The 26,952-nt window shown below is 38.1% G+C and overlaps 1 protein-coding gene across 2 annotated transcripts; it reads left to right on the plus strand.

Annotated features, from left to right (window-relative positions):
* The first annotated feature begins 3,903 nt into the window (after positions 1-3,903).
* Positions 3,904-24,027, plus strand: LOC138149931 (E3 ubiquitin-protein ligase TRIM31-like). 2 transcript variants are annotated; one of them, XM_069073143.1, is made up of 9 exons: positions 3,904-4,112; positions 6,271-6,337; positions 6,934-7,406; positions 9,372-9,461; positions 13,660-13,890; positions 14,225-14,247; positions 20,897-21,012; positions 21,546-21,592; positions 22,217-24,027. In XM_069073143.1, exons 3-9 carry the CDS (start codon positions 6,963-6,965, stop codon positions 23,375-23,377), a joined length of 2,112 nt encoding a protein of 703 aa, XP_068929244.1. In that variant the 5' UTR covers positions 3,904-4,112; positions 6,271-6,337; positions 6,934-6,962; the 3' UTR covers positions 23,378-24,027. The 2 variants fall into 2 exon arrangements, with proteins under 2 accessions (XP_068929244.1, XP_068929245.1); XM_069073144.1 differs by having other exon boundaries at positions 6,271-6,326.
* Positions 24,028-26,952: the final 2,925 nt, after the last annotated feature.

Here is a 26,952-nt window from a genome sequence, read left to right on the forward strand (position 1 = left end):
TGGAAAGGGTGGCCAGGGATGTAATATCATCAAAAGGAAGCCAGGTCTCAGTGAGAACCAGGAGGTGGAGGAAGTTGGAAAGGAAAAGTTTTATGTTGGAAGCAGATTTACTTACCGGAGCATTCCAAAGAGCTGTGAAAGGGGAAGGTAGGTTTGACATGAGACATTTGTAGGGTAGGGCTGAGGGGCCTGGGAGTAAGGGAGTAAGCAATAAGGGATAGGGAAGAGGGTTGTATAATGACAACAAGAAGTTCAGAATCATTGGGATGGGGACAGTATAATTGGATGAGAATATGCTAACCATGAAGGAATGAGGCCAGGTAGGGTATAAGTGGCCGAAGAGAAGGTCTGTAGAGGGAGGCGCGTGATACAGCTGTTGAAGGATCTCTCTGGAGGTCTAACCTTGTAGCAGGTGAAGATGTTGAGTCTTGAGAAGTCCAGGAAGACCAACTTACAGCAAGCTGAAGCAGACAAAAGCATGACCTGACAGGGGAAGGGAGAGAAAGGACAAGATAACCTAGACAAGAGGCAAGAGGCAGTAATTCAGGGTGAGACACTGGAAAAGGTTATGGGGCAAAGAAAGAGCTCCCTGGAAAATCTCAAAAGGAAAAGGGCCACAGGCTAGGCTTGCCTGAATTAATGCTCTGTGGGAAGTCTCTGAAAATCTGTTTAAATCCTCTTTCTTCAAGGTCCAATTCAAGAAGTACTTCCTCCATGAATCCTTTCCCATCTCAGCGGAAATTTCTTAATGAATATGCAGACTCTTCTATCTTGCCTTTATCACATGCTTCTATTACAGTTATTCATGCATGTGTCATGCCAAATTTTAAACTGCAAACTTTATCACCCTCCCTGTGTAACATCTGTTCCAAATCTCTATCCTTAGGCCCCCTAGAGTATCTTTCTTCCTCCCCACCCTCTTCCAGGAGAGTACCTTATTTCCTTATTTACTAAGAAAATTTAGGCTGTCAATGTGAAGCCCCTCATAATCTGGTTTCTGACCCCATGACTCAACTGAAACTGTTCTCTTCAACATAGTGGACAGGGCATTGGACTTGAAGTCAGGCACACCTGAATTCAAATACTGCCTCAGAAGCTTACCATCTGTATGGCCCTGTGTAAATCACCTAACTTTTCTCAAGCTCAGCTTCCTTGTCTGGAAAATGAGCATAATTATAGCACCTACCTCACAGGATTATGAAAATCAAATGAAATAATATATGTAAGGCATTTTTCAAATCTTAAAGCACTATATAAATATTAGGTATTATTATTGATGTTAAATCTGAAGGATTTTTCTGGTTCCTTATTCTACTTGACCTCTGCAACTTTTGACATTGTCAAAACAAACAAACAAAACTTCTTCATACAAACTCTCTTCTCTCCTCTCTAACAAAACATTGCTCTCTGATTCTCCTATCTAATTGTTCTCTCAAGGTCATTCATGGATCATCCTCCATATCCTGTGCCCTAATTCTAGAGATCCCCACTATGTTCTGTTCTGGGCCCTCTTTTCTCTCTGCATGCTAAATTTAGAGAGCTAGGATTTGTTTGTAAGAGGTGATAGTTAAACCCATGGTAGCAAATGAGGTCACTAAGAGATAGATCATATAAAGAGAAGAGGGTTCAAGGCAGAGCCTCTGTAGTACAACCACACCAGGGGACAGGGATGGTACAAAAAGAAAGAAAAGAAGGCTGAGAACCGGTAGACAAGTAGGACCCGGAGCTAGACAATAATAGCATTATAAAAATCCGGGGAAGAGAAGATGTCTTGGAAAAAGGGATGGTGACATGTTTTCAATGAGGTCAAAAAGAATAAGGACTGAGAGAAGACCAAAAGATAGTACATTATAGAGAGTGACCAAAAGATATTATAATATAGAGAGCATTGAGTGATGAGATTGGAAGTTAACTTGCAAGGGGCTGAGAAGTGAGCATGAAATGAGAAAATGGAGGAAAGGAATGTAAACAGGTTTTTCTAAGAGTTTAACTGGGAAAGAAAGGAAAGATACAAGGCAGCAACCTGAAAGGACCAAGTAAAGGTGTTTTGTTTTTCAAAGAAATAAGATCTAGGCATGCTTGCAAGCACTAGGGGGAAGAAGCAGTGAATAAAGAGACATTGAAAATTAGGGAAATTGGGGTGGCTAGGTGGCACAGTGAATAGAGCACCGGCCCTGGAGTCAGGAAGACCTGAGTTCAAATACAGTCTGACACTTAATAGCTGTGTGACCTTGGGCAAGTGACTTAACCCCAATTGCCCTGCCCTCCCCCTCCAAAAAGCAAAAAAAAAAGACAATTAGGGAAATTGTGAGGATAATAGAAGAAGCAATCCAAGGGCACAAGTAGAGGGGTTGGAGAAAGTGGGGAAGGGAAGATGTAGAGGTGATTTGGACTCATGAGAGATGGCCTCAAATTTTTCATTCATGTATTTGTCTTGGACTCAGGGGTTCTTAATCTGGAGCCTCTAAACTAACTTTTTAAAAAATATATTTTATAACTATTTGAATATAATTGGTTACCTTTGCAATCCTATATGTTTCCTTCATGCATTTAAAAACTTTATTCTGAGAAGGGATCCATAGGTTTTATCCAAATGCCAAAGGGATCCATAACACAAAAAAGGTTAAAAACCTATGCTCTAGGTCCTCTGCTAAGAGGAAGGGACAAGCAGTGCTGTAGGTGACTTGCAGAGAGAAGGAAAGATTTCCAACAGATACTGAGGGAAGTGATATAAAAAGTCAATCAGGGGAGAATCAAAGAACTAGCATGCTGAAGAGGGCTGCTTTGTAATGGACCTAGGCCGACGAGTTGTATGGATTCCTCCTTTTGTGTTCAAAAGCTTCTCAAATTCAACCTGTCCAAAAGAGAATTCATCATGTGCCCCAACCCCAAAACTATCCCTTCTTCCAAACTTCCTTGTTTCTGTTAAGACCACCAGCATCCTTCTAGACACTCAGGGTCATAAATTTAGAGGCATTCTTGACTTCCCATCAGTCCCCTGAAGGTACCCTAAACTTCTCCCTCATACCTAATCATTTACCAAGTCTTGTCAATTCTACTTTCAATACCAGGTTTGATACCTGTCGCCTTTTCTCCTCTCCCAAAGCCAATGGAATAATTCAGGCCCTTATCACCTCTGGCCTGGGCTATCAAAACAGTTATCTAATTGATCTCCCTGCTTCCAGGCCCTCCCCATCCAATTCATTCTCCACTAGTTGCCAAAATCCTATTGCTCCCTACACTGAACATTTTCCCTTAGCTATTCTCCCATTCCTGGAGATTTTCCCTCTTCCTCTCTGACTCCTGGCTTCCTTCCTGTTCCATTTAAAATCTTACCTTCTGAAAGAACGCTTTCCTGATCCCCCTGAATGCTAATGCCTTCCCTTGGTAGATTATTTCCAATTTATCCTGTTTATAACTTGTTTGGACATAATTGAACATAATTCCCCATTAGACTGTGAACTGCTTGAGACCGGGAATTTTTACCTTTTTTTCTTACCCCAGAGTTTAGCACTGTGCCTGGAACATAGTAGGGGCCCGATAAATGTTTACTGACACTACTGACCGACTGGCATAGTTCTGAACAGGTCACTCCGCTACTCAAAGCTCTTCAGTGGCTCCCTTTTGCGTTTAGAAGAAAATACAAATACATCCTAGTGTTTAAAACTCTCCATAATCCAGCTCCAACCTACCTTTCCAGATACTTCGCAAATATATTCATTTAATCTTATTCTGCTACCCGTCCTCACTATCAAACTAATAATCTCTGAAGTCTAAAAGAATTGTCGATGGTGGGTGGGGGTGGGGATGGGAGTGGGGGTGGGTTGGGGGGGTAGATCTCGATTAGTTGATTAGAAGGGACACCAATAGGCTCTGTGGATTGGCCGATTATTGAAGGGGCGTCATCAATTTCCTCCAGTCAGACCAAGTATCTGAGGCCGCAGCAGAAAAGGAAAAGTGAAAGTCGTAAAGTTTTCAGAAGTTTCCCTTGGGTTGGGCAGTTTTTCCTTCCCGAGCCCACTACCTCCTGCCCCTTCTCCAGCCACCAGCGGACTGCGTAGGCTTGCACCTCCTTCCGCCTGTCCCTGTCTTCTCCACCTGAGTCCGGCAAGGTGAGACATTCTCAAGCCGAGCCCAGAGGCGGCGGTTAGTGTGGATGGGGTGGGGGCTTTCCGTTAAAAACACCGGTTTGGGTCTCAGGGAACCTGGGTTTGGACTCTAGACGTGCTATTTAGTTACCAGCAAAACGCTGTCTTTCTCTGGGACTCCTCAGACCAAAACCCCTTCTAAGGCCACTGCTTCCTTATGTGTTACCTAGCCCATTAGGATATAAGCTCTTCGAGGTCAGGGATTGGCTTTTTTTTTTTAGATTTGTGCTAAGTCAGTGTTTGATAAATGCTTTTTCATTCGTTCTTCATATACTCAGTTTCCTTATCTGTAAAATGAGGGTTGGATTGGACCTCCAGCTCTAAAAACTGTTCATTCTAAATCTCATTAACGTAGTCGAGGTCTTGCTGTCAGTTGGCATTTAAGTACCAGCTCGGTGCTAAAAGCAAGGAACACAAAAGAAAGGCAAAAAAACAGTCCTCACCCTCAAGGAGCCCACAGTCAAATGGGGGAGACAACGCGCAAAACTAAGGACAAACATAATAAAGACCTCATAAATTGAGGGTAGTCTCAGTAGTGTCAGTCAAAGACTGAGAAAGGATTCTTGCAGAATGTGTGACTTTATTTGAGACCTGAAAAAAACAAGGGAAGCCAAGAGGCAGAGAGGGAAGCGAAAGAGTTTCAGGCTTGAGGGACAGCCAGTGAAAATGCTGTTACTTTGAAGAAAAAAATGGTTACCAGACTTATGTAATAGGTGTCACATGGACTTGTTTGGCCTTAGGAAAGGACTCAAGGAAATGCCTATTCTGAGGCCTTATATCAGCCTGATTTGCTTTGGGTTTTGTTTTGTTTTGTTTTTTGAGGGGATGAGGGGGAGTTGATGGTGGTGAGGTTGTTTTGGTTTGGTTTTTGGTTAGCATCTCACACAGGATGGGGGCATCCTGCACTGGAGCTTATTATCACTGTGTCCTAGAACAGGGATGTGGAATTTTAGACTCATTTGCAAAGTCCTAGACTTTGCTGACATGTAAGTTTTGTCTACTACTGATTTTTAAAGTTGTATAACTAGTAATTTTTTAAATTGTATTGATAGAATCCTAATAAAACTGCCCCCAGCCCCAATATTCAAACTTCATTATAAGCCTGGCACTAGTGAATAGCACCTACCTAGCTCTCCCCTCTCCCCACCAATGTCCTAACTTCTTCATATATGCCTCACTGCCCAATGGAACAACAGGTGTGTCCCTGAACTCTTAGTTCCCACAGAAACAGCAGGTGTGTCCATATGATGGGAACCCAGCTACTGCCTATTCCTGGTCACTGCCCCCAGACCTATTCTGACAGAAACAGGTGTGTTATTGTATTCAATCACAATCATATCATCTATCTAGCCCAAGATAGGACCACAATAGCTAGCCAGTTGGAGGGCAGAATGACCAGAATGTTTTAACCACCAAACCATAGATAGGACCCCTCCTCCATTAGCTAATCCCTTAACAAAGTCCTCCTGCATTTTTAATATTAATGATATTCCTCTATTCTATGTAAATTTCTGTTTTGTAATTGTATCTTTACTCTATAAAAATTCATCTTGCTTTCTCTGAAGTTGCTGGTTTTTGGAATTTAGCCTGCTTCATAAGAGGAGTCAATCTCAATAAATGCCTATACTTGGAGTAGAGGTGGTCTGACTGAATTCTTTGAGATGGTTTCCCACAACACATCATGAAACCTCAACAGTTTTGGGTGGGCAGAGCCCCCACCTCAACAGTTTTTGGTGTCCCTGGGTTTAAACTGCAACAGTAGAACTAGTAATACTCAAAGTGATTAAATACATTGCCTGGATTCTCTTGTGTAGAGGTTCTTAACCTGGAATCTATACCCCCCAACTCCCTCCCCCCCCACACACACATACATCTGTCAGTAGATTTCAGGGACTCTATGAATTTTGGTAGAAGAAAAAAATGTATTTTTATCTTCACTAACCTCTAACTGAAATTTAGCATTTCATTTCCTTCAATCCAACATTATTCTGAGGAGTTCTTGTGCTTCACCAAGACTGCCAAATGGGTCCATGACACAAAAAAAGTTATGAACCCTTACTCCAGTGGGAGCTTGAAAGCTCTCCTCAGCCTCCAACCTTGTGTGGTCTGTTGCCCTTCTTAGGAATCAGGAACGTCTGGCAAGATTTTGGAAGAATTTAAGACAACCTGAAAGAGTTGGTAAGTCTAAGGTAAGAATCCAGTTAGACCTCATTCCAGAATTCAAAATACAGTCAGATTTTCCCCTGTGAACCACTAAAAAGGATATTTTTTTTATATTAACTAATCGTTCTATCATATCAACCCTCCTTAATTTCTTTTCTGTGCACAATATATGACCTGTCTGCATTGTCTTCACCCTTCCTCCCATCCAACACCACTCCTCTTCCTCCATTTTGATTAGAATCCTGCCCTCACACCTAAGTCTTCAACCCTATTTATCTAGACCTATCCACCATTCTAACTCCTTTCCAAACATCTTCTCAAAATCCCTTTTGAAAAGAGTAGGCACTATTAGTTTGGTGCAATCGAAAGTCAGAGAAACTTGAGTTCCAGTCCCAGTTCTGCTATTTCCTACTACCTGTGTAACCCTGGAACAGTTGGAATAGATGGCCTTGTAAGGTCCTTCCAAGCCCTAAATCTAATGTATGATCCTAGTCTGAATACCTAGAAATTTGATTCCATGCTCAGTCAATTTTCATCCAAACTTTCCCCAATCAAAATTTCAATCCCTACTCACTTTCAGAATTTCTCTCTTTTACCCTATTTACCTCATTACTCTGTCTAGGAAGCGAATATAGATGAAATAAAGTGGTCATGGCTGCCAGACCCCTACCAGAGAACCTCCTGGAAGAAGTGACCTGCAGTATTTGTGTGGAGCACTTGAATGATCCAGTCAGCATTCCCTGTGGCCACAGTTTCTGCCGAGTCTGTATCACTAATCTATGTGACTTTTATAAAGCCCGTGCCCAGGACTCTGTGTCCTGTCCAATTTGCAAGGAGCCTTTTCAAAAGAAAAACATCAGTCCCAATTGGGTGCTGGCACAATTAGTCCCCAGCCTCCTCAACCTAGAACTCTCTGATAAGCAGTCAGAAGATTCTAAACAACCAGCAGATTATCAACTGTGTAAGCAGCATGGGGAAAAGACCTTTTTTTACTGTGAAACAGATGAGCAGTTCTTGTGCTTTGTGTGCAGGGAGCTCCGAGAGCACAGTACTCATGTTGTCCTACCGGTAGAGGATGCAGCCCAGCCCTACAAAGTAAGAAATTTGCCTTGGTCTTTTCTCCCCCTTGATAGATTGGTCTAGGAGGAAACTGGTGAATGCAGTGGTCACGGTACCTGCAATCAGCAATTAGTCAGCAGATATTTGTTAAGCATTTAGTGTGTGCCAAGTATTGTGTTAACCTACAGACCTGTGGTTTGGTTCTCCTGCACCCACCAGGTTTGTCACTCTCAAAGTCCCCTGCTGTCTCAAAATGCTGCTACCCTACCTACACAGATACATATCCCCACCAGCATGGTGCTGTAAAAAGAATTCTGGATTTGAAGTTAGAGTACCTGGTCTAATATCCTGGCTCTTTCACTTCTAATGTGACCTTGCATAAGTTCTTTAACCTATATGACCTTCATATTCCTGTAAATGAGGGCATTGGACCCTGTAGAGTTCCTTCTAGGTCTAAATCTATGATTCTATTACTATTACTGTTGAGTTGGTCTCCAGAAAGGACAGAGGTGTGTAACAGTAGTATTTGGTGAGTTTATTATTGAAAGGGAGAGGAGTAGGAGTCTGAGGAGGTGAACAAAAGAGGTATGGGTAGAGTTTGCTTAAAACTCATGGAGAACAAACCCCTGGAGAACTCCATTGTGAAGATTTATTCAATGAACAGCCAGCTGTGTTGGCAAAAAGTAGAAATGAACTAAAATTAGAACTGGAGCAATTTTAAAGAAAAGCAGAAATTTCCCAACATTCACAATAAATAATTAAGCCCTAAATCAGATATAGGTTTTCTTCATCCCTATGTTTTTAGGAATAGCCTCCAATATTTTCCTTTTGTACCTAGAAAAATAGAATTCTTGGCTAAAGGTGGTTTCATTCCCTATGGGAGTGATAGGATCTGAAAGCTCTGTGGTATTTTGAAGGAAAACCATTTTCTTAGAAAACCATACTCTTAGAAAGAGTAGCCATGGGGCAGCTAGGTGGTGCAGTGAATACCAGCCCTGGAGTCAGGAGGACCTGACTTCAAACGTGGACTCAGGCACTTAACACTTACTAGCCATGTGACCTTGGGCAAGTCACTTAACCCCAATTGCCCTGGCTTTCCCCCTGCAAAAAGAAAAAAAAATAATGAAAAGAAAGAGTAGCCACAGTAAAAAGGCTAAGTTAGGAAGGACCTTGTCAGGAAAGACTTCATGGAATGAGTTGAACATGGTCCCAAAGGAAATAGAGCATTGTACTGAGAGCAGGGACAGGTAAGGAACATTCCAGGAGGGGTGAAAGAACATCAGGAAGAACGTACTAAAAGCTAAATACTAGCTATGATCGGGCCCCATTTTGTATCACTAACTCTGAATCTTATGTCAAGTTTAAGGCTGTCCTAATCTTACTGCTAACGTTTTCACTTATCCTCTTCCTGTATTTAACCATAATGATCTTTTCCTAGATCCTGATATTGAGTTTCAGCCCCTTTCTCCATGGAAAGTATTGGAAGCATACTGATCAGTTTTTACTGAGACTCATAAAATGTCATCACTTTAAAGTTCTTTCATCAATAATCTAGTCCAGTCCCCTCAATTTAAAAAAAAATTTTATTCTTTATTCTGGACTTAACACCAATAATTGCATGAACATTTCTATATATAAGGAACAGAAAATGTTTACATAAGAAATGGTGAATCTGTCTTACTTTCAGTTTATTTTTTTAAGTTGCATATGATAAATTCAACAGGTTAGTTCCTAAGTCATCCTACTTGTCTGTCTCCCTCTGAACTTCTTTCACTTCTTGTCTGTACATTTCTTTTTTTTTTTGTCTGTACATTTCTTCAAATGCTTCCTTGATGCTATTTTCTTTATTTTTCATTTTTGGACATCACCATAACTAGCCCCCATACATGATTTATATGCTATCAAAAGTACTTTCTAGTTTTATATACATACTATGACTCTTTCATGAAGAGATGTTGAAATTGTATTTTGTCAGTAGGAAAGTAATTCTCCTTTCTACAGGATGAAATTCAGAGACAGCTGAAAAGTCTGAAGGAATCCAAAGAAAAAATTATGCATTTGAAGGAAAACGATACGTTCCAGGCACTGTTGGTAGGAGATAATTCCTTCCTCTTCCTCCACCTCCCCCTACTCCCACCCCCCCAAAAAAAAGTAGTGCTCTATTTCAGGGGCCCAGTGTCTCTGGATTATTTGCTTAGAGGCCTGGAAGGAAGAACATGACCCTCCAAGGTATGGAACAAGTATTCCTTCCCACGTTCCTAAGAGAATGATGGAGGGGTGAAGAAAGTATGTCTTTATGCAAATCAATCTATCTTCTTAATTTTCATCTTTGTTAAATGGTGATGAGATCCTGTTTGACACCCTCACCTGTCTTATGGGATTGTTGTGAATTTAAATGAGGTAATAGATATCAAAATTCTTTGAAAAATGCTATGCACATTTAGTTATTATTGATAAGAAAAATCTATTCCATCAAGGATAGGTCCAAGGCAATGGAGGGCTTGGGTGAGATGACAGAACTAGAGAATAATGAAAAGTCAAGAGAGATAGATATGAGAATGTTTTTATGGCTTCTCATCTTCTCACTGATATTTTCCTCCTACTTATTGCACCACTCCCATTCATACTGTACTCAAGGCCAATATAGCCATTATTTTCCATCAGTTTCACATGATGGGCAAGTAAGGTGAACACCTGAGATTATATGGGTTGGAGGCACCATGTTAGTTATATGCCATAGATCTATGTGACTATGCCATAGATTCTCAAATTCTGAAACTGGGAATCCAGTCAAGAAAAGGGAGGAGTGAAATTCTAACAATCGTACTATCTTTTTTTTTTTCCGGTTTTGGTCATTGGTAGTGAGACTCTAGGAGATTTATGGTGGTTGGTTTTTTTTTTTTTAATTTATAAATTTATTTATTTATTTTTAGTTTTCAACATTCATTTCCACAAGATTTTGAATTACAATTTATTCTCCCCATCTTTCCTCTGCCTCCCACCCCAAAAGAGCAAGCCTACTGAATACCCATTCCCCCAATCTGTTCTCTCTTATATCCTCCCTCATCACCCCCCCAACTTTCTAGTAGGGCAAGATGAATTTCTATACCCCAGTACCTGTATATCTTATTTCCCAGTTGCATGTAAAAAACCATTTTTTTAAACATTTGTTTTTAGAACTTTGTGGGTTTTTTTCCCTTCTTCCCTCTTCACCCACCCCAATAGGAATATAAGCAATTCAATATAAGTTGTACATGTGTAGATATCCAAATCATTTCCATAGTAATTATATTTTGAAAGACTATATTCCCCTCCATCCTATCCCGACCCCCACTTATTCTATTTTATCCTTTGACCCTATTCCTTTTCAAAAATGTTTGCTTCTAACAGCCCTCTCCCCCAATCTGCCCTCCCTTCTATAATCCCCCATCTTATCCCCTATCCCCCTATTTTCCTATAGGATAAGATACCCAATTGAGTGCATATGTTATTCCCTTCTTAAGCCAAATTCATTGACAGTAAGGTTGTCCCATCCTCCTTTTACCTTCCTGCTCTTCCCCTCCATTGTAACAGCTTTCTCTTGCCTCTTTTATATGAGATAATTTTTTTTTAAGCAATGGGGTTAAGTAACTTGCTCAAGGTTACACGGCCAGTTATTTCTGGGTGTGGTGCTAAGTATCTGAGCCTGGATTCGATCCCCAGGTCATCCCGACACTGGGGCCAGTGCTCTTACTCGCTGAGCCACCTGGCCGCCCCTAAGCAATTGGGGTTAAGTTACTTGCTCAGGTTACTTAGGTTACACGGCCAGGTGTTTCTGGGTGGGTGCTAAGTGTCTGAGCCCGGGATTTGATCCCCAGGTCATCCCAACACTGGAGCCGGTGCTCTTACTCACTGTGCTACCTGGCCGCCCCTATATGAGATAATTTACCCTAATCTATCTCTTCCTTTCTCCTTCTTCCAATAAATTCCTCTCTCACCTCTTAAATTTTATTTTTTAGATATCCCTTCATATTCAACTCATCCTGTGCCCTCTGTTTAGGTATACATGAACATACATATGCCCACACTCACATATATATTTATATAGACATACATCCTCCTATATATATTCCCTTCATACTGAGAAAAGTCTTATGAGCTACAATTATCGTTTTTCCATGTAGGAATGTAAATAGTTCAACTTTAATAAGTTCCTTATGATTTCTTTTCCCTGTTTACCTTCTCATGCTTATCTTGTTTCTTGTATTTGAAATTCAGATTTTCTGTTCAGCTCTGGTTTTTTCATCAAGAATGCTTAAAAATCATCCATTTCATTAAATGACCATATTTTTCGCTGTAGCATTATACTCAGTTTTGCTGGATAGGTGATTCTTGGTTTTAATCCTAGCTCCTTTTACCTCCCGAATATCATATTCTAAGCCCTTTGATCCCTTAAGGTAGAAGCTGCTAGGTCTTGTGTTATACTGATTGTGTTTCTACAATACTCAAATTGTTTCTTCCTGTATTTTCTCCTTGACCTAGGAACTCTAGAATTTGACTATAATATTCCTAGGAGTTTTCTTTTGGGGATCTTTTTCAAGAGGCGATCGGTGAATTCTTTCAATTCCTATTTTGCCCTCCAGTTCTAGAATTTCAGGGCAATTTTGCTTGATAATTTCTTGAAAGATGATATCTAGGCTCTTTTTTTTTATCGTGGCTTTCAGGTAGTCCAATAATTTTAAAATTATCTCTCCTGGATCTGTTTTCCAGATCAGTGGTTTTTCAAATGAGATATTTCACATTGCTTTCTATTTTTTCATTTGATTGAATCTGTTTTATAGTATCTTGATTTTTCATAAAGTCATTAGCTTCCATTTGCTCCAATCTAATTTTGAAGGAGTTATTCTCTTCAGTGAGTTTTTGAAATTCCTTTTCCATCTGGCAAATTCAGCTTTTTAAGGCATTTTTCTACTCACTGGCTTTTTGGGCCTCTTTTGCCATTTGAGTTAGTCTATTTTTTAAGGTGTTATTTTCTTCAGTGTATTTTTGGGTTTCCTTTAGCAGGCTGTTGTCTAGCTTTTTATGATTTTCTTGCATCATTTTTCTTCCCAATTTTTCCTCCACTTCTCTTACTTGATATTCAGAATCCTTCTTGAGCTCCTCCATGGCCTGTGACCAATTCTTATTTTTCTTGGAGGCTTTTGATGCAGGAGTTCTGACTTCACTGTCTTCCTCCTGCACCATGCCTTGATCCTTTTTGTCCCCAAAAAAGGTTTCTATGGTCTGTTTGTACTTTCTCTAATTGCTCATATTGCCAGACAATTACTTGACTTTTGAGCTCTTTACCACAGTAAAACTTTGCTTCCAGAATGGAGAGAGCTTTGTTCCAAATCACTGGGGTTTTTGCAGTTGCTGGAGCTATAAGGAGGGCACCTTCTCTATAGCCCCCACAAGCTCTGGCTCACTGGCCACACACCCCAGGACCACCACCCAAGACCGGGATCCAGATCCAAGCAAGTTAAAGCAAGAGCAATTACCCTCTGAATGGTTGCTTGGTTCCCCTGCAATCTGCAGGCTAGGAGCTCCTGAGGTAGCCACACGGTGGCATAACTGCCGCACCTCAGCTGCTTCTCACTCCACCCTGGGGGCAGGGACTTGACTGCACTCTTCCATTCCCTCCCCACCCCACCCCCCACTTCCAACAGAGTTCTACACTGACCTTTTACTTGCTCTTCGGCATTTATATATTGATAAGTCTGAAAACCACCACAGCTGCTGGTGATTCACTTTCCTGAAGTCTGCTCTAGCCACTGCTGGCCGGGGCCACCCTGAGGGCAAAACTGTGGGCTCACGTGGGACTGTGCTTGGCTACCAGCTCAGTGAGACAGACCCATCCTGTCCACCTGCTGGGCTTCCTTCAGCGGGAGATTTGTTTCTGTCATTTTGTGGGTTCTGTAGCTCTAAAGTTTGGTTTGAGTCATTTTTTTACACATTTTGGAAGTGATTGGAGCAAGAGCTCACACCAAGTTTGTGCTTCTACTCCACCATCTTGGCTCTACCCCTACATTAGGAATTTTTAACCTTTTCTTGTGCCATGTACCCCTTTGGCAATGTGGTGAAATGTATAATACTTTGTTGCTTACATTCATAACTGAAGAAAATTCAATAAGGAATTGGTGAAAATAAAGATGTAGGGACTTTTTTTCCCATCCAAATTCACATCTGTCTATTGACCTTTTGGGCACCCATGGACCCCAGATTAAGAACTCCTGCTCTAAACTGAAGAACATTTTCTGCTTCATTTCTATAGAATCAGATCCAAGACAAAAAACTGAGAATTGTGTCTGAGTGTCAACAGTTCCAGGAGTTTCTTGATGTACAGAAACAACTCCTCTTGTTCCACGTGGAGGAGCTGGAAAAGGACATCACCTGTAAGAAAGAGCAACATGCCACCCAAGTCTCTCAAAAAATATCTCATCTTGAAAAATTAATAAATAAAATGGAGGAGAAAGCTTCTCAAACCCCAAGTGAAATCCTTAAGGTGAGAAACAAGGGAACATACCATCTATTCCCCAGATGGTGAGTATAATAAATGCGTTAGAGAATAGAAACCAACATGAAAGAAGACATGGATTGAAGTGAAGGAATGACAACATACAATGGAATGAATTTCCAACTGTCAGAAGCATGAGATATTGGAACATAAAGGGAATTAATGATATTGAGAAGAGCTGGGATTTGTAGGTGTGGTGTGAGCATCTGGAACAGCTGAGGAAAAAACAAAAACTAGTTTTGGTACTCTCTAGGGATTTGTTTCATATTCAGTGGGGAATGGCTATAGAAAAACTGACTTTTTTTCCCCCTCTCTTCCATAGATCAGAAAACAACTGGAAGAAAGGTAAGTGTTCTTAGATGGGTTTTTGCCTTTGTATGTATTCTCTATGTCTCATTCATTTGTGGATATCCAATAAGTAAGTCAGTTCTTTTTTTCCCCATTAGCCTGATAGAATACTTTCAATACAAGGATTTATACTTATATTAAAAAAAATTTCCCAAACATTTATTCAAGGTCTAACAGGCATAGAACACTGGAGTAGTTTTTCTAGGAAATAGAAATTCCCAGTCCCAATAGGTTTACAATTTAATAAGGAGTGAAGATGCAAAAATATTTTTTTTTCTTTTTGGAGGAGGAAGGTAGGACAATTGGGGTTGCCCAAGATCACACCGCTGGTTTTGTGTTAAGTGTCAGATTAAGATGTTAAGACGCCAGATTTGAACTCAGATTCTCCTGACTCCAGGGCCAGTGCTCTACTCACTGAGCCACCTAACGCCCCACAAAAATAATTTTGATACACAACATTATATAAGGATATCTGAGACCTATGCAAAGTGCCACATACCATGTTTCCCCTATAATAAGACACTGTCTTATTTTTTTTGGACAGAAAAACACCAGAGGGCTTATTTTCAGGGGAGGGCTTATTTTAATGAACATTGACAGCAATGACATGTGACTCCTCTACAATTGCTTTCTTATACTCAACAGTATAGCTCTTCCTTTTTGTACTCATGTCTGGGGGTCAAAACAGACAGAATAATAAAATTATGACCATCAGTCCTTCTTTTCACTCCATCATGCCCCCTGAGTTCTTCTTTTTTCCTCCATCATGCCCCCTCACTCCCGCTTACATACCGGGTTTTTATGTTGTCCTGCCTCAGCTCTCCTCCGAGGCACTGCTCTCAATGGCGCCAGCAAGCAAATCACTGGGGAAGAACAGGATGACGCGCTCACTGCTGCAGCTCTGATTGGATGCAGCTCAGAGCGCGGCGTGCGTTTCATGGGGGGGGGGGGGGAAACGGTGCATATAGAGGGTACCGTAATGTAGCGTGTAGCACAGGGGATCACCTTCACTACAGTAGCAATCTCAATATGGGCTTATTTTCGGGGGAGGGCTTATTTTAGAGGAATCTTATACAGTAAGGGGAGGGCTTATTTTCGGGATAGGTCTTATTATCAGGGAAACACGGTAGTAATCTAGTCTTTGCTTGAAAATGCCCAATGACAGGAGACCCACTATATGCTAAGGCAACCCATTTCACTTCACATGTTCCCTGAGTCTTCTCTTCTCTAGGGTTCTCCTTCCTACCAGTTTCTGCAACTGATCTGCATTTAGCATGAACTTGAAGCCTTTAACCTTGCCCTCTTCTAGATGCTGTCCAGTTTATCAGTGTTCTTTGTAAAATGTGGTGCCCAGAACTGAATGTGATACTCCAGATATGTAGACTGATCAGGAAAAAGTACAGTGGGATTAACATTTCCTTATTCCTGGGAGCTGTTTCTCTTTTATCTTCATTAAATTTCAAGATTGCATTAGCTTTTTTGGCTGCTATGTAACATTGTTGAACCCCATTCCCTCCCCTCCCCAGATCTATCTAATTCCACTACCATCTAGTCCACATTTTTTCCATCTTTCTTACAAGCATAGCATAAGAAATTTTATCAAATACTTTATTAAAAGTATCTTTAAACCATATCTATAGATTACTTCTATCTACCAGTTTAGTAGCCTATTGAAAAATAAAATAAAATTAGTTTATTATGATTTGTGCCTGGTGAAACCATGCTGGTTCCTTGTTAACACCTTTTCCTTTTCTAGATGTTCACCAAGCATTACTTGAATCATACATTCTATAATTTGACCAGGAATTGAAATCAGATTAATTTGCCTGTGACTTGCAAGTTGCTTTCTCTTCCCTATTTTGAAAACTGGGGCATTTGTACTCTCCAATCCTATAGTATTTCTCCTGTTCTTTAAGATTTTTCAAATATCACTGTTTCAGCATTCATATTTGCCAGGGTTTTCAGTACCTAAGGATGTAGTTCTTCTGGGTCAAGTGACATACTGAGGTCGAGATGCTTCTTTCACATCCAGTTAGAGATACATCCTTAAGGCAGTTGGAAGTGCCCATCTAGAGTCTGAGTCAGAACCAGAGATCAATATTTTAGAATCATCTGAATAGAGATGGTAGTTGGAGCTGTGGGAATGAATGACAATACCAAGAGACTATCAGATAGGAAGAAAAAACACATGCACATGCATGTGCCCAAGTTTCATTTTTGACTGATAAATAGGTAAGATCTCATACTCTTGTTCCATTTTTCTTTTAGTTCATCCTAGAAACACAGTGCATCCATTCAACTTTATACTTTCCCCAGTTTTCTAGTCTGGAGGAATAAAGACAGGGAGGAATAAGATGATTTCTACGGATTCCTTCTTTCCATAGCATTCCTCTGAGTTTGTTTTGTTTTTTTGGAGGTGTGGGAGGAGAGTAGCTTTTGTTTTGGTGAGTCAGTTTAGTTCTAATGGTGGATTAGTGAATAATGAGAAATATGAAAAAACAAAAGTATCTAACATTTTTAAAATTCACAAAAGAAAAAAAAGCAGGAGATAAATAGCAATTTTGTTAGTACTTGGTTAAATGTCGTATAATTTATGTATTTTTAAAACTATGCAATAGAAGTTCATATTTTCTTATACAGTTCTTCTTTCTTTGTTCCTACATTTATTCGTTATTATACTTGAGATTCTAGATCTTCTATTTTTCCAAATAAGTCCTGTTATTATTTGGTCTAGTTTTACAAAGTAATCCCTTGATAGATTGATTAATATGGTATAAAATTGTAAATCAACTCCTCTTGGAAAATATTGTACATGAACCTGCCAATCTGTACCATAACTTGCTTTCCAAGTATGTAATAAATTCAACATGTTATTTTTAAAGTTGACTTGCTTATCAGTTTCTTATTAATATTCCTTCTGTTCACTTCTGTGCATTTTAAAAATTTCAAACTTAGGCATTTCCATATACAAAATAGAACAAAAAAAGATCATATATGAAACTGCACATATTTCTGTTACATACATCTTGGGTTTTTTTTCTTTTAAGTTTATAATAAGCTTTTTAAAAAAATATATAATAGGGGGCAGTCAGGTAGCACAGCGAGTAAGAACACCGGCTCCAGTGTCGGGATGACATGTGGATCGAATCTGGGCTCAGACACTTAGCACCCACCCAGAAACACCTGGATGTGTAACCTTGAGAAAGTTACTTAACCCCAATTGCTTAGGGGCAGCCAGGTGGCTCAGCAAGTAAGAGCACAGGCTCCAGTGTAGGGATGACCTGGGGATCAAATCTGGGCTCAGATACTTAGCACCACACCCAGAAATGACTGGCCATGTAACCTTGAGCAAGTTACTTAACCCCGATTGCTTTAAAAAAAAAAAATATATATATATATATATATATGATAATTTCAACATGTAATTTTTAGAGTTGTCCTGATTGTTTCTATTTGCTTCTGGCCTTCTTTCTGTTTTCTTCTGTGCATTTTGAAAAATTGTTTCAATAATCTTATTACTGTTCTTTTTGTTTTGTGGTTTATAGCAGCCCTATTCATAGCCCACCTCCTAACTCCATTAAAAAAGAAAAAAAAAACTCCTGAAACAATTATACATAGTCAAGCCAAACAAATGCCCACATTGGCAGTGTCCAAAAAGTATATCTTATTCTGCACCTTAAGTCTATTATGTCAGGGGATGTGTATCATCATTGGTTTTCTGAAATTTTTTTGTTGATCATTCCCTTTAATAGAGTTCTCAAGTATTTCAAAGTTTTCTTTCTTTACATTGTTGTATCATATAAATTATTCTCTCGGTTCTACTCATTTTACTCTGTATCAGTTCAAACAAATCTTCCTAAGCTTCACTGAAATCACCCTTATATCATTTCTTATAGCACAATAGTTTTCTGTCACAATCATATACCATAATTCACCCCTTAATTTCCAATTCTTTTCCAACAAAAAGAATTGTTCTAAATATTTTTTTTCAAAACTCCATCAGTTTTCATTTTCCATTTCAATGAGTAAGACAGAACTTCAGAGCTGCTTCAACTTATACCCTCTAATTAGTAATGATTTGGAACATTCTTTTCAAATAGTTGCTGATAGCTTAGATTTCTTCCTTTGAGAACTGCCTGGTTCATATCCACTGGTCATTCATTTAATGGTGAATGGTTTTTCTTATATAATTAAATCAGCTCCTTATATCTCTTGGCTATGAGAGCTTGGTCAAAAAAAAAAAAACTTATTGCAAAGATTTTTTCCCCCAGTTAACCTTTTTCTCTTCCATAACTACATTAATTTTATTTGTTTAAAAATTTTTCAATGTCATAAAAGTAGTCCATTTTATTTCTCTGGCCCTCTCTATTCCTTATTTAGTCAACAATCCTTACCCTATTCATAGTTACAAAAGGCATTTCATTTCTTGCTCCAATTTTTTTGTGATATGACCTTTTACAATCCAAGTCATCTACTTGGAACTTACATTAGTATATGGTGTGAGAAGTTGCTCAAAACCTAGCTTCTGTCAGACTACTTTCCAGCTCTCAAACATTTTTGTCATTTCATGAGTCCTTACCCCAGTAGTTGGGGTCTCACTATGCTAATATTTTCATTTATTTCTCTATATTTGTACCTAATATGTTTCACTGATGATGTATTTTATTTTTTAACCAATGCCAGATAGTTTTGCAGGATTACTGCTCTATAGTATAATTTGAGGTCAGGCCCTGGTGTTAGGCCATCTTCCTTTCTACTTTGTTTTTCATTCTTTCCCATGAGAGTCTCAACTTGTTGTTCTGCCAGATGTTGATATTTCCACCCTAATTCGTATAAAGTAATCCTTCGGTAGTTTCCTTGGTATTAACTGAACAATTAAATAACTTAGATTAAATAAGTAGTTAATAAATAAATAATTAGATGGTATTATCATTTTTATTATAATGGCCTAATGAACCATGAGCCATTAATATCTCCATTTATCCATATGTACCTTTATTTCTTTAGTAAGAATATTTTGTAGTTGTATTAAAGTAGCTCCTATTTATGCATTGATAAGTAGACTACTAAATATCTTATACATTCCGTAGTTATTTTGTACAGAATTTCTCTTTCATCTTTTCCTATAGGGTTTTGTTGTTAATATGTAGAAAGACTGATGATTTGAGTGGGTTTATTTTATATCCTACCATTTTGCTAGTTACTGTTTAAATTTATTTTTAATTGATTCCTAGGGTTCTGTAAGCATATCATATCATCTCTAAATAGCAACGGATTTGTTTCTTCTTTACCTTTGCATATTCCTTTAATTTTCTTTTATTATCTTATTGCTATTCCTAACATATCTAGCACAATATCTAAGAACACTAATGATAATGGACATCCTTCTTTATTCCTGATCTTATGGACATATCTCTAACTTATCCTTATTGCATATAATGTGGGCTTTCGTTTTTAGATAGATGCTATTATATTTTCTAAAGGTCCATTTATTCCTGTTTTGAGTTTTTTAAACAGAAATGGGTGCTATATTTTGTCAAGCCTTTTCTGTATATGTTGATATAATTTTAATTGTTTTTGTTATGAATATGGTCTATATTGCTTACACTTTTTCTAATATGAACCAACCATGCATTCCTGGTATAAACTAAACATAGTATATAATCTTTTTTAGTATGTTGCTGTAGCCTCTTTGCTAATGTTTTATTCAAATTTTTTGTTGATATGCATAAGAGATATTTGCTTAGAGTTTTCTTCCTCTGTTTTATCCCTCCCTGAGTTAGGTATCAAGACAATATTTGTATTACATTTGGTAGGATTCTATATTTTCTTATTTTTGCAAACTGTTGATGTAATATTGAAATTAATTATTCTTTAATTGTTTGGTAGACTTCACTTGTAAGTCTATCTGGTCCCAGGGTTTTTGTTGTTTTTCCCACTTTGGAAGCCCATTTGTGACTTGTTCAATTTCTTTTTCTGAGATTGCATTATTTTAATTCTCTGTTTCTTGTTTTTTTTTTAATATAGATATTTTATATTTTTGTAAATATTCATCTGTTTTGTTTATTTTGTCAGGTTTATTGGCATATCCTTAGGTGGCTCAGTGGATAGAGTGCTGGGCCTGGAGTCAGGAAGACTTATCTTCCTGAGTTCAAATTTGACCTCAGACACTTACTAGCTGTATGCCCCTGGGCAAGTCACTTAAACCTCTTTTCCTTAGTTCCTCATTTGCAAAATGAGCTGGAGAAGGAAATGGCAAACCACTCCAGTATCTTTGCTAAGAAAACCACAAATGGGGTCTCAAAGAGTCAGACACAATTGAACAACAATTTCCTTTTATTCTTTTCAATTTGGTGTATATTTTCCTTTTTTCATTTGATGATAGAGATAATGGTTTGATCTGAGGTGGTGATAGGAAGCAGGTGGAATGTGGACCAGTAGTATAGTTTATTTTTTTTTAATTATGTGGTTATTATTCTATAGGATTTTTTTTCTCATCTTTTGATTGTTGTTGTTTTAATCGATTTTGTGTATTTCTAACTGTTTTTGAGTTGGAAGTGAGGAGAACTGGATTTGGCCAGAACCTTTCATTCCTATTTTTCCTGAAGTCTCTTCTGATGTTTTCTATTGACCTGTTTCTCCTCAGGTGGGAGAAAGAACAGGTCTTGACTCCTTTCACCAAATCTCAAGACCTAGAAGAAAGAGTGTGTGCATTCACTGAAAAGACAGATGCCTTGGAGGAATCCATGAGAAGTTTCAAAGGTAAGGAGAAGGGCCCATAGCATCATGGGGACATTAGTGTTCATACAGTTCAGCATCTGCCTTTGACAGATGAGGAAGCCTAGCCCCAAAGCCTAAAAGAGTTCTTGAGGGGGCATCTAGGTAGCTTAGTTAATAGAGCACTGGCCCTGAAGTCAGGAGGACCTGAGTTCAAATTTGGCCTCAGACACTTGACACTTAGCTAGCTGTGTGATCTTGAGCAAGTCATTTAACCCCAATTGCCTTGCCTTCTCCCCTTTAAAAAAAAAAAGAAAATTAAAAAAAAGAGTAATTGGGAAACTAGCTCAGTAGGGTGGGATTGTAAGTGAGCTTGAATTCATGGTCAATTTTCTATAGCTGCTGAGCCCCCAAGAGAGGAAAATGACTTGCAACAGATCAGATTGCCTCCTCTTTTCTCAGAGAGTCCTCGGCTATGTCCAGAAAAAGTCCTTTTTTAACCTGTCGTTGTGATGGGCAAGTGATAGAAACCCACAAGTTAAGTCTCTTCTTTTTGTCCTTTTTTTTCTTTCCCCTAGCTCCACGGCTACAACTTCACCTTCAGAACAAGACAACTAAGGAAGAGGTTTGGCATACATTTTTGCAATTTTGTTATGTATTTATCAGTGTTCTAATGAGCCCATATGTCCATCTCTGAAAGGGAGAATCATTGATTATGAACCTAGCCCTCAAGTGCAAATGATTAATGAGGATTCTACTAGTTACTATTACCCCATTCTCTTACCATTACATTTTGGTTCTCTCCTTCATCTGAATGGAAAGTGCAACATTATTGAGAAATTATTTGGCACTCCTCCCTCCCAATCCCTCCCCCCCAAAAAAACACAAAAAAATATGGTCAACTCTTAGTTTTCTATTTTTTCCAAGGTAGAATTTCAAAAGTCACCTCTCATTCTTCTCTGTCTAAAATAGGGATAACCCTAGAAACATTAAGAACACTTGGATTAAAGGGAGGAAGCATCTGAGCATGTGTTTATTTGACCATTACCAAGCCAAACAAGTTACTTTTGGATTTTCTATGCCCACTTCTTTTCCAAGACAGAATTGAATGCTAAGTGTAAATATAAGAATAATGAGTTTTTTAGAAATTGTGGAAGATTTGACTTTTCCTTCTCAGTAAATCCACCTCTTCTGTCCCTTTTCTTTCCCTCATGTGCCTAACTCATCGATTGTGTCTCCTTTCTCCTAGATATGCCAAACAGTGGAGCAGATGTTATACCAACTTGCCACTGAAATAATAACCCAATCGAAGTCAAAAGATGGTCAAGGAATCTTTTCTGAAACAGACAGATCTGAAATACTAGAGATGGTGGTCCTGGGAAAATTAAAAGATTTATCTTCCAAATTGAGAATGAAAATAAAGACTACCCCCTTGAGAGTAGCTGTGGTTGGAAATGCTTCCCTGAGTAATCCATTGCTCAGTACTCTGCATAGGTTGACTTTTAAGACCAATATGCAAAGTCTTTTTGGCTTCAAGACTGCCTTCACAATCCCCTTTGTAGCAGAGTTGCAAATGCTACCAGATATTGAGACATACAGGGAATCGGTAACAACTTACCTGAAGGAGATAGATTGTGACCATTTTAATGTTGTCATCATTGTTGTCTCTATCTACATTGAATCTGTTCATACCAGCCTAGCAATAGAGCTCCACAATATGGGGAAGAAGGTCTACTTCATTTCAATGAATATACAGCCCGTCTCAGCATCCCCAGACCTATGGTATAATTTTGGAAATACAATGCTATCTGTTTGGAACCTGGAAAGGATAAGTATAAGTAATCCTCAAGTGTTCCTGATCTCTGTCATGAATGGCGTATCTGACTTTGAAGCTTTTTCTATGGCCCTGAGGGTATTTGGCGATCAGAGGAGGGCCATGGCTCATATTTTGATGGATTTCCTGTCTAATACCTGTGTAGATGCCATTGAGAGGAAGAAAACTGCCTTACAGGAGGTAATTGGAGTGGAATCTTTGATGGTGGCCCTACAGGTCTCTGGTGCTTCTGGGGTTTTAGACGAGCTCAGGAACTGTCTGAATCATTATCGAAGGTTGTTTGGAGTGGATGATCTTTCCCTCACCAATCTGGCTCAGATGCTTGGTTGGGACATAAAGGAATTACAGCGCTTCACCAAATCCTGGAATTTTCAGGCAGTTGTAAAAGATAATCAAAAGTTATCTTTTATCATAGGCAGGAAAGTTGAGGTAGCAAAGCCTCTTAACCAACACAGTTACCAAAAATTATATAATCAAGCTCATGACACACATAACTATTTTCTTGAAATAGTGACCATTGATGCAATTATAATCTTTCAGAAAATGTGTCTGCAGCTGTATTTAGAAGCCAGTTGATCTTGTAGGTCTCTGAATTAAGACCAATCCCTTGCAATTTTGTTTCCATCCAAAATCCTTCTTCTTTTTATCTTCCAAGTACTGCAACCAAGTTGCTTCTTGAAATCCCGTATTATTGTCATAGAAGAATGAAATAATTTAGTAATTTTTGTACACAAGGCAAACTAATCATTTGGTTTCAAGGGCAGCTAACACTTTCTTCTGTTCCAAAGTTAGTCTTCCATTCCCACAATGAAGTTTCATGAGAGTGCAGGACCTCTAATCCATGACCACCTATATCTCTTCCAACAAGTTATCAGTTAGTGTCAGAGATAGGTTTGAGCCTGTCTCCCAAGTGAGGATTTTTTTTTCACCTGATCGGTTAGCTTTAATCCACAAGTATTTATTGATAAACTGTTATTATGCTAGGTGATGTGATGTGGAAATACAGAGAACCACAAGAAGTTTCTGCCTCTTGGGTATAGCAATCCATCTTGTCCTACTAGAAAGTTAGGGGAGTGATGGGGGAGGATATAAAAGAGAACAGATTAGGGGAAGGAGTATTCAGTAGGCTTGCTATTTTGGGGTGGGGGTAGGGTAAAGACAGGGAGAAAATTGTGAAAAATCTTGTGAAAATGTTGAAAACTAAAAATAAATAATTTTTAAAAGAAGTTTCTGCCTTCTAGGATATTGTAATCTAATTAAGGAAGTCATAGGAGCTTATATTTGAGGAAAACCTCGATGTTATTTAGTCCAAATCCCATTTAAAAATCTCCACTGTAATATCCTTGAAAAAACATCAAGTCCAGTATAAGAACTGAGTACATCACAATCCAACTTCTTCAGCTTTTGACTAACTTTGATTGTTGATTATGGGAAAGTATTTGTTCAAGGAGCAAAACATTGCCTTAAAAGGTTCTCTTCCAAAAATATCTCCCATCTACACATCAAAAACATTAAAAACACTTCAAAAGGTGTGACAATATGAATACATTTATATCAGTACTTTTTATTGTAATAACTGGAAAATAAAGTGGGTATCCATCATCTGGTGACTGAACAAATTAGGACAGATGGATATAACAATATCACACTTTGAGAAATGATAAATATGATAGAGTCAGAAAAACCTGGAAAGATTTTTCTAAACTGATAAAGAGGGAAATGAGCAGGACCAGGACAGTTTATACAGTGATAATAGCAATATAAAGGAAAATAATTTTAAAAGACATAAGAACTCTTATCAATGCAATTACCAATTATTATTTCCATAAGACTGATAATGATGCATGTTTCCCAGCTTGGCAGAAATGTGATGGATAGAGATAAAGAATAGGACATCAATTTTTCAGAATTAGCTAATGATTTGTTTTGCTTAAGTATACTTATTTATTACGATGGAAGACTCCTATAGGAAGGAGGGATTGGAGTTGGAAGAGGAGATAAGGGATGGTAATAGTAATGCAGAAAAGGAAAAAAGAATCAGTGAAATATCTTAAAATACAAAGAAGAAAGTAGTGAGAAGTTAAAAAAAGGACATAGATAAGCTGGGAAATTTTATTATCATTTAAAATTTAATATACACTTTAACACTATGCAAGTTTAGAGCTGCATACACAATCATTTTTATATTCTTTGTATATTGCAATGTCCATTTATTAATGTTTAAGTTTATAATAAAAAACTTTTAAACAAAAAACAAGATATAGCAACAGAGAGAATCTTGGCAGGTAGCCTTCAGATAATAAACATCAGGAGAGCCATAAAGCAGGGAGCTATATGTCACCAAAGGTATTCACTACTGTCATGGAGGAGATCCAGTAGAGCATCCACATGGAAAAGTGTTTTCCTGTGGATGGGGAGGTCCTGCAGATTTTGTGGATTATATTGTGCTGTTTTTATGAGGCTTCATAATGTTAAAGAGTGTCCTAGAAGAAAGCTGCAACCACTCAAAAATTTTAACCTGATAAACCATGCCAGAAAGACCTAAGTAGATAAAAATGTCTGTTGCCAAAGAAATTGAGAAAATAGACACAGCTAAACAAGAAATAAAATCATTGTTATTTGCAGATATTTGGAAGCTCCTTGAGAATCAACTAAAAGTTATCAAAACAATAACTTCATTAAAGTAATAAATATAAAATAGACCCATAAATATAAAACAAAATTGACCCATAAAAATCATCAAGGTTTCAGTATATTACTAACAAGCCTCCATAGGAAAAGATGGAAAAAGAAATCTCATTAAAAATAACTACACAACACCTGGCCATGTAACCTTGAGCAAGTTACTTAACCCCAATTGCTTAGGGGCGTCCAGGTGGCTCAGCAAGTAAGAGCACCGGCTCCAGTGTCGGGATGAGCTGGATCAAATCCGGGCTCAGATACTCAGCACCACACCCAGAAATAACTGGCCGTGTAACCTTGAGCAAGTTACTTAACCCCGATTGCTTAAAAAAACAAACTACAAAATGTATAAAATATCTAGAAGTTCACCTACCAAAACATACTAAGGATACATATGAATACTACAAAACCCTTTATAGAAATAAAGGACTTAATTAAACGAAGAGAGATTGATTGTTCATGGTTGGGCTGTATTAACAATAAAAATAATGATAGCATCTAAATTTACAGATTTAGTTCTAACCCATTCAAATTAGCAAGAGATTGCTTTTTAGCATTAGGAAAAAATAATAAATTCATCTGGAGAAACAAAAAATAAAAGAAAATAATGAGAAAAAAAGTAAAAATAAAGGAGGCCTCAGTACCAGATCTCAAACTAAAAAACAAAAAAAGCCAAAGGCTATATATTAGGGAAGGTTAATCAAAATATTTTTGTATTGGTTTAAAAAAAATAGAAAAGTTGACCAATGGAGTAGATTAGGTAAATAAGAAACAAGCAAAAATAGTAGGATACTGTTTGATAAACTCGTGGATACCAACTATTGGAGTAAGGACTCTTTTATCTGACAAAAATTTCTGGGAAAACTGGAAAGCAGTCTAGCAGAAATTAGATTTAGGCCAACAACTTATACCATATACAACAATAAGTTTTAAATGACTACATGATCTAAATTCAAGTAATTATAAATTAGAAGAGAAGGGAAAGAGATACCTTTTACATCTATGGATAGGGGAAAAATTATTAACTAACTAAGGCATAGAAATGAATGAAAATGAAGTGGGCAAATTTGCACAAAATGTAAAAGCTTTTGCAAGAAAAAAATGATAAAAGTTATAATTAGAAGGAAATAGTCAATTGGGCTAGACCCTTTACAAGTAAATTTCTCTCATAAATGTCTGATATGCAATTAAAATTAGAAGGAAAATATGTCCAGAAAAAAATCCAGCAGTTCTCTGAGAAAAAAAAATAGAATCTCATATGCAATATATAAGGAACCAATTAAAATGTATAAAAAAATAAGAGCCATTCCTCAATAACTAGTCAAATAATATGAATAGGTAGTTTTCAAAATAAGTAATCCAAGCTATCACAACAATATGAAAAAGTGCTCTAAATCACTAATAATTAGAGAAATGCAAATTAAAGCAACTCTGGGGTTCTACATAACACCTGCAGACTGGCAAAGATG

This window comes from Petaurus breviceps, unplaced genomic scaffold (assembly GCF_028583685.1).
Source record: "Petaurus breviceps papuanus isolate PSGF00001 unplaced genomic scaffold, PetGlider_PUasm1.0 90865, whole genome shotgun sequence".
NCBI classification, from domain to species: Eukaryota; Metazoa; Chordata; class Mammalia; order Diprotodontia; family Petauridae; genus Petaurus; species Petaurus breviceps.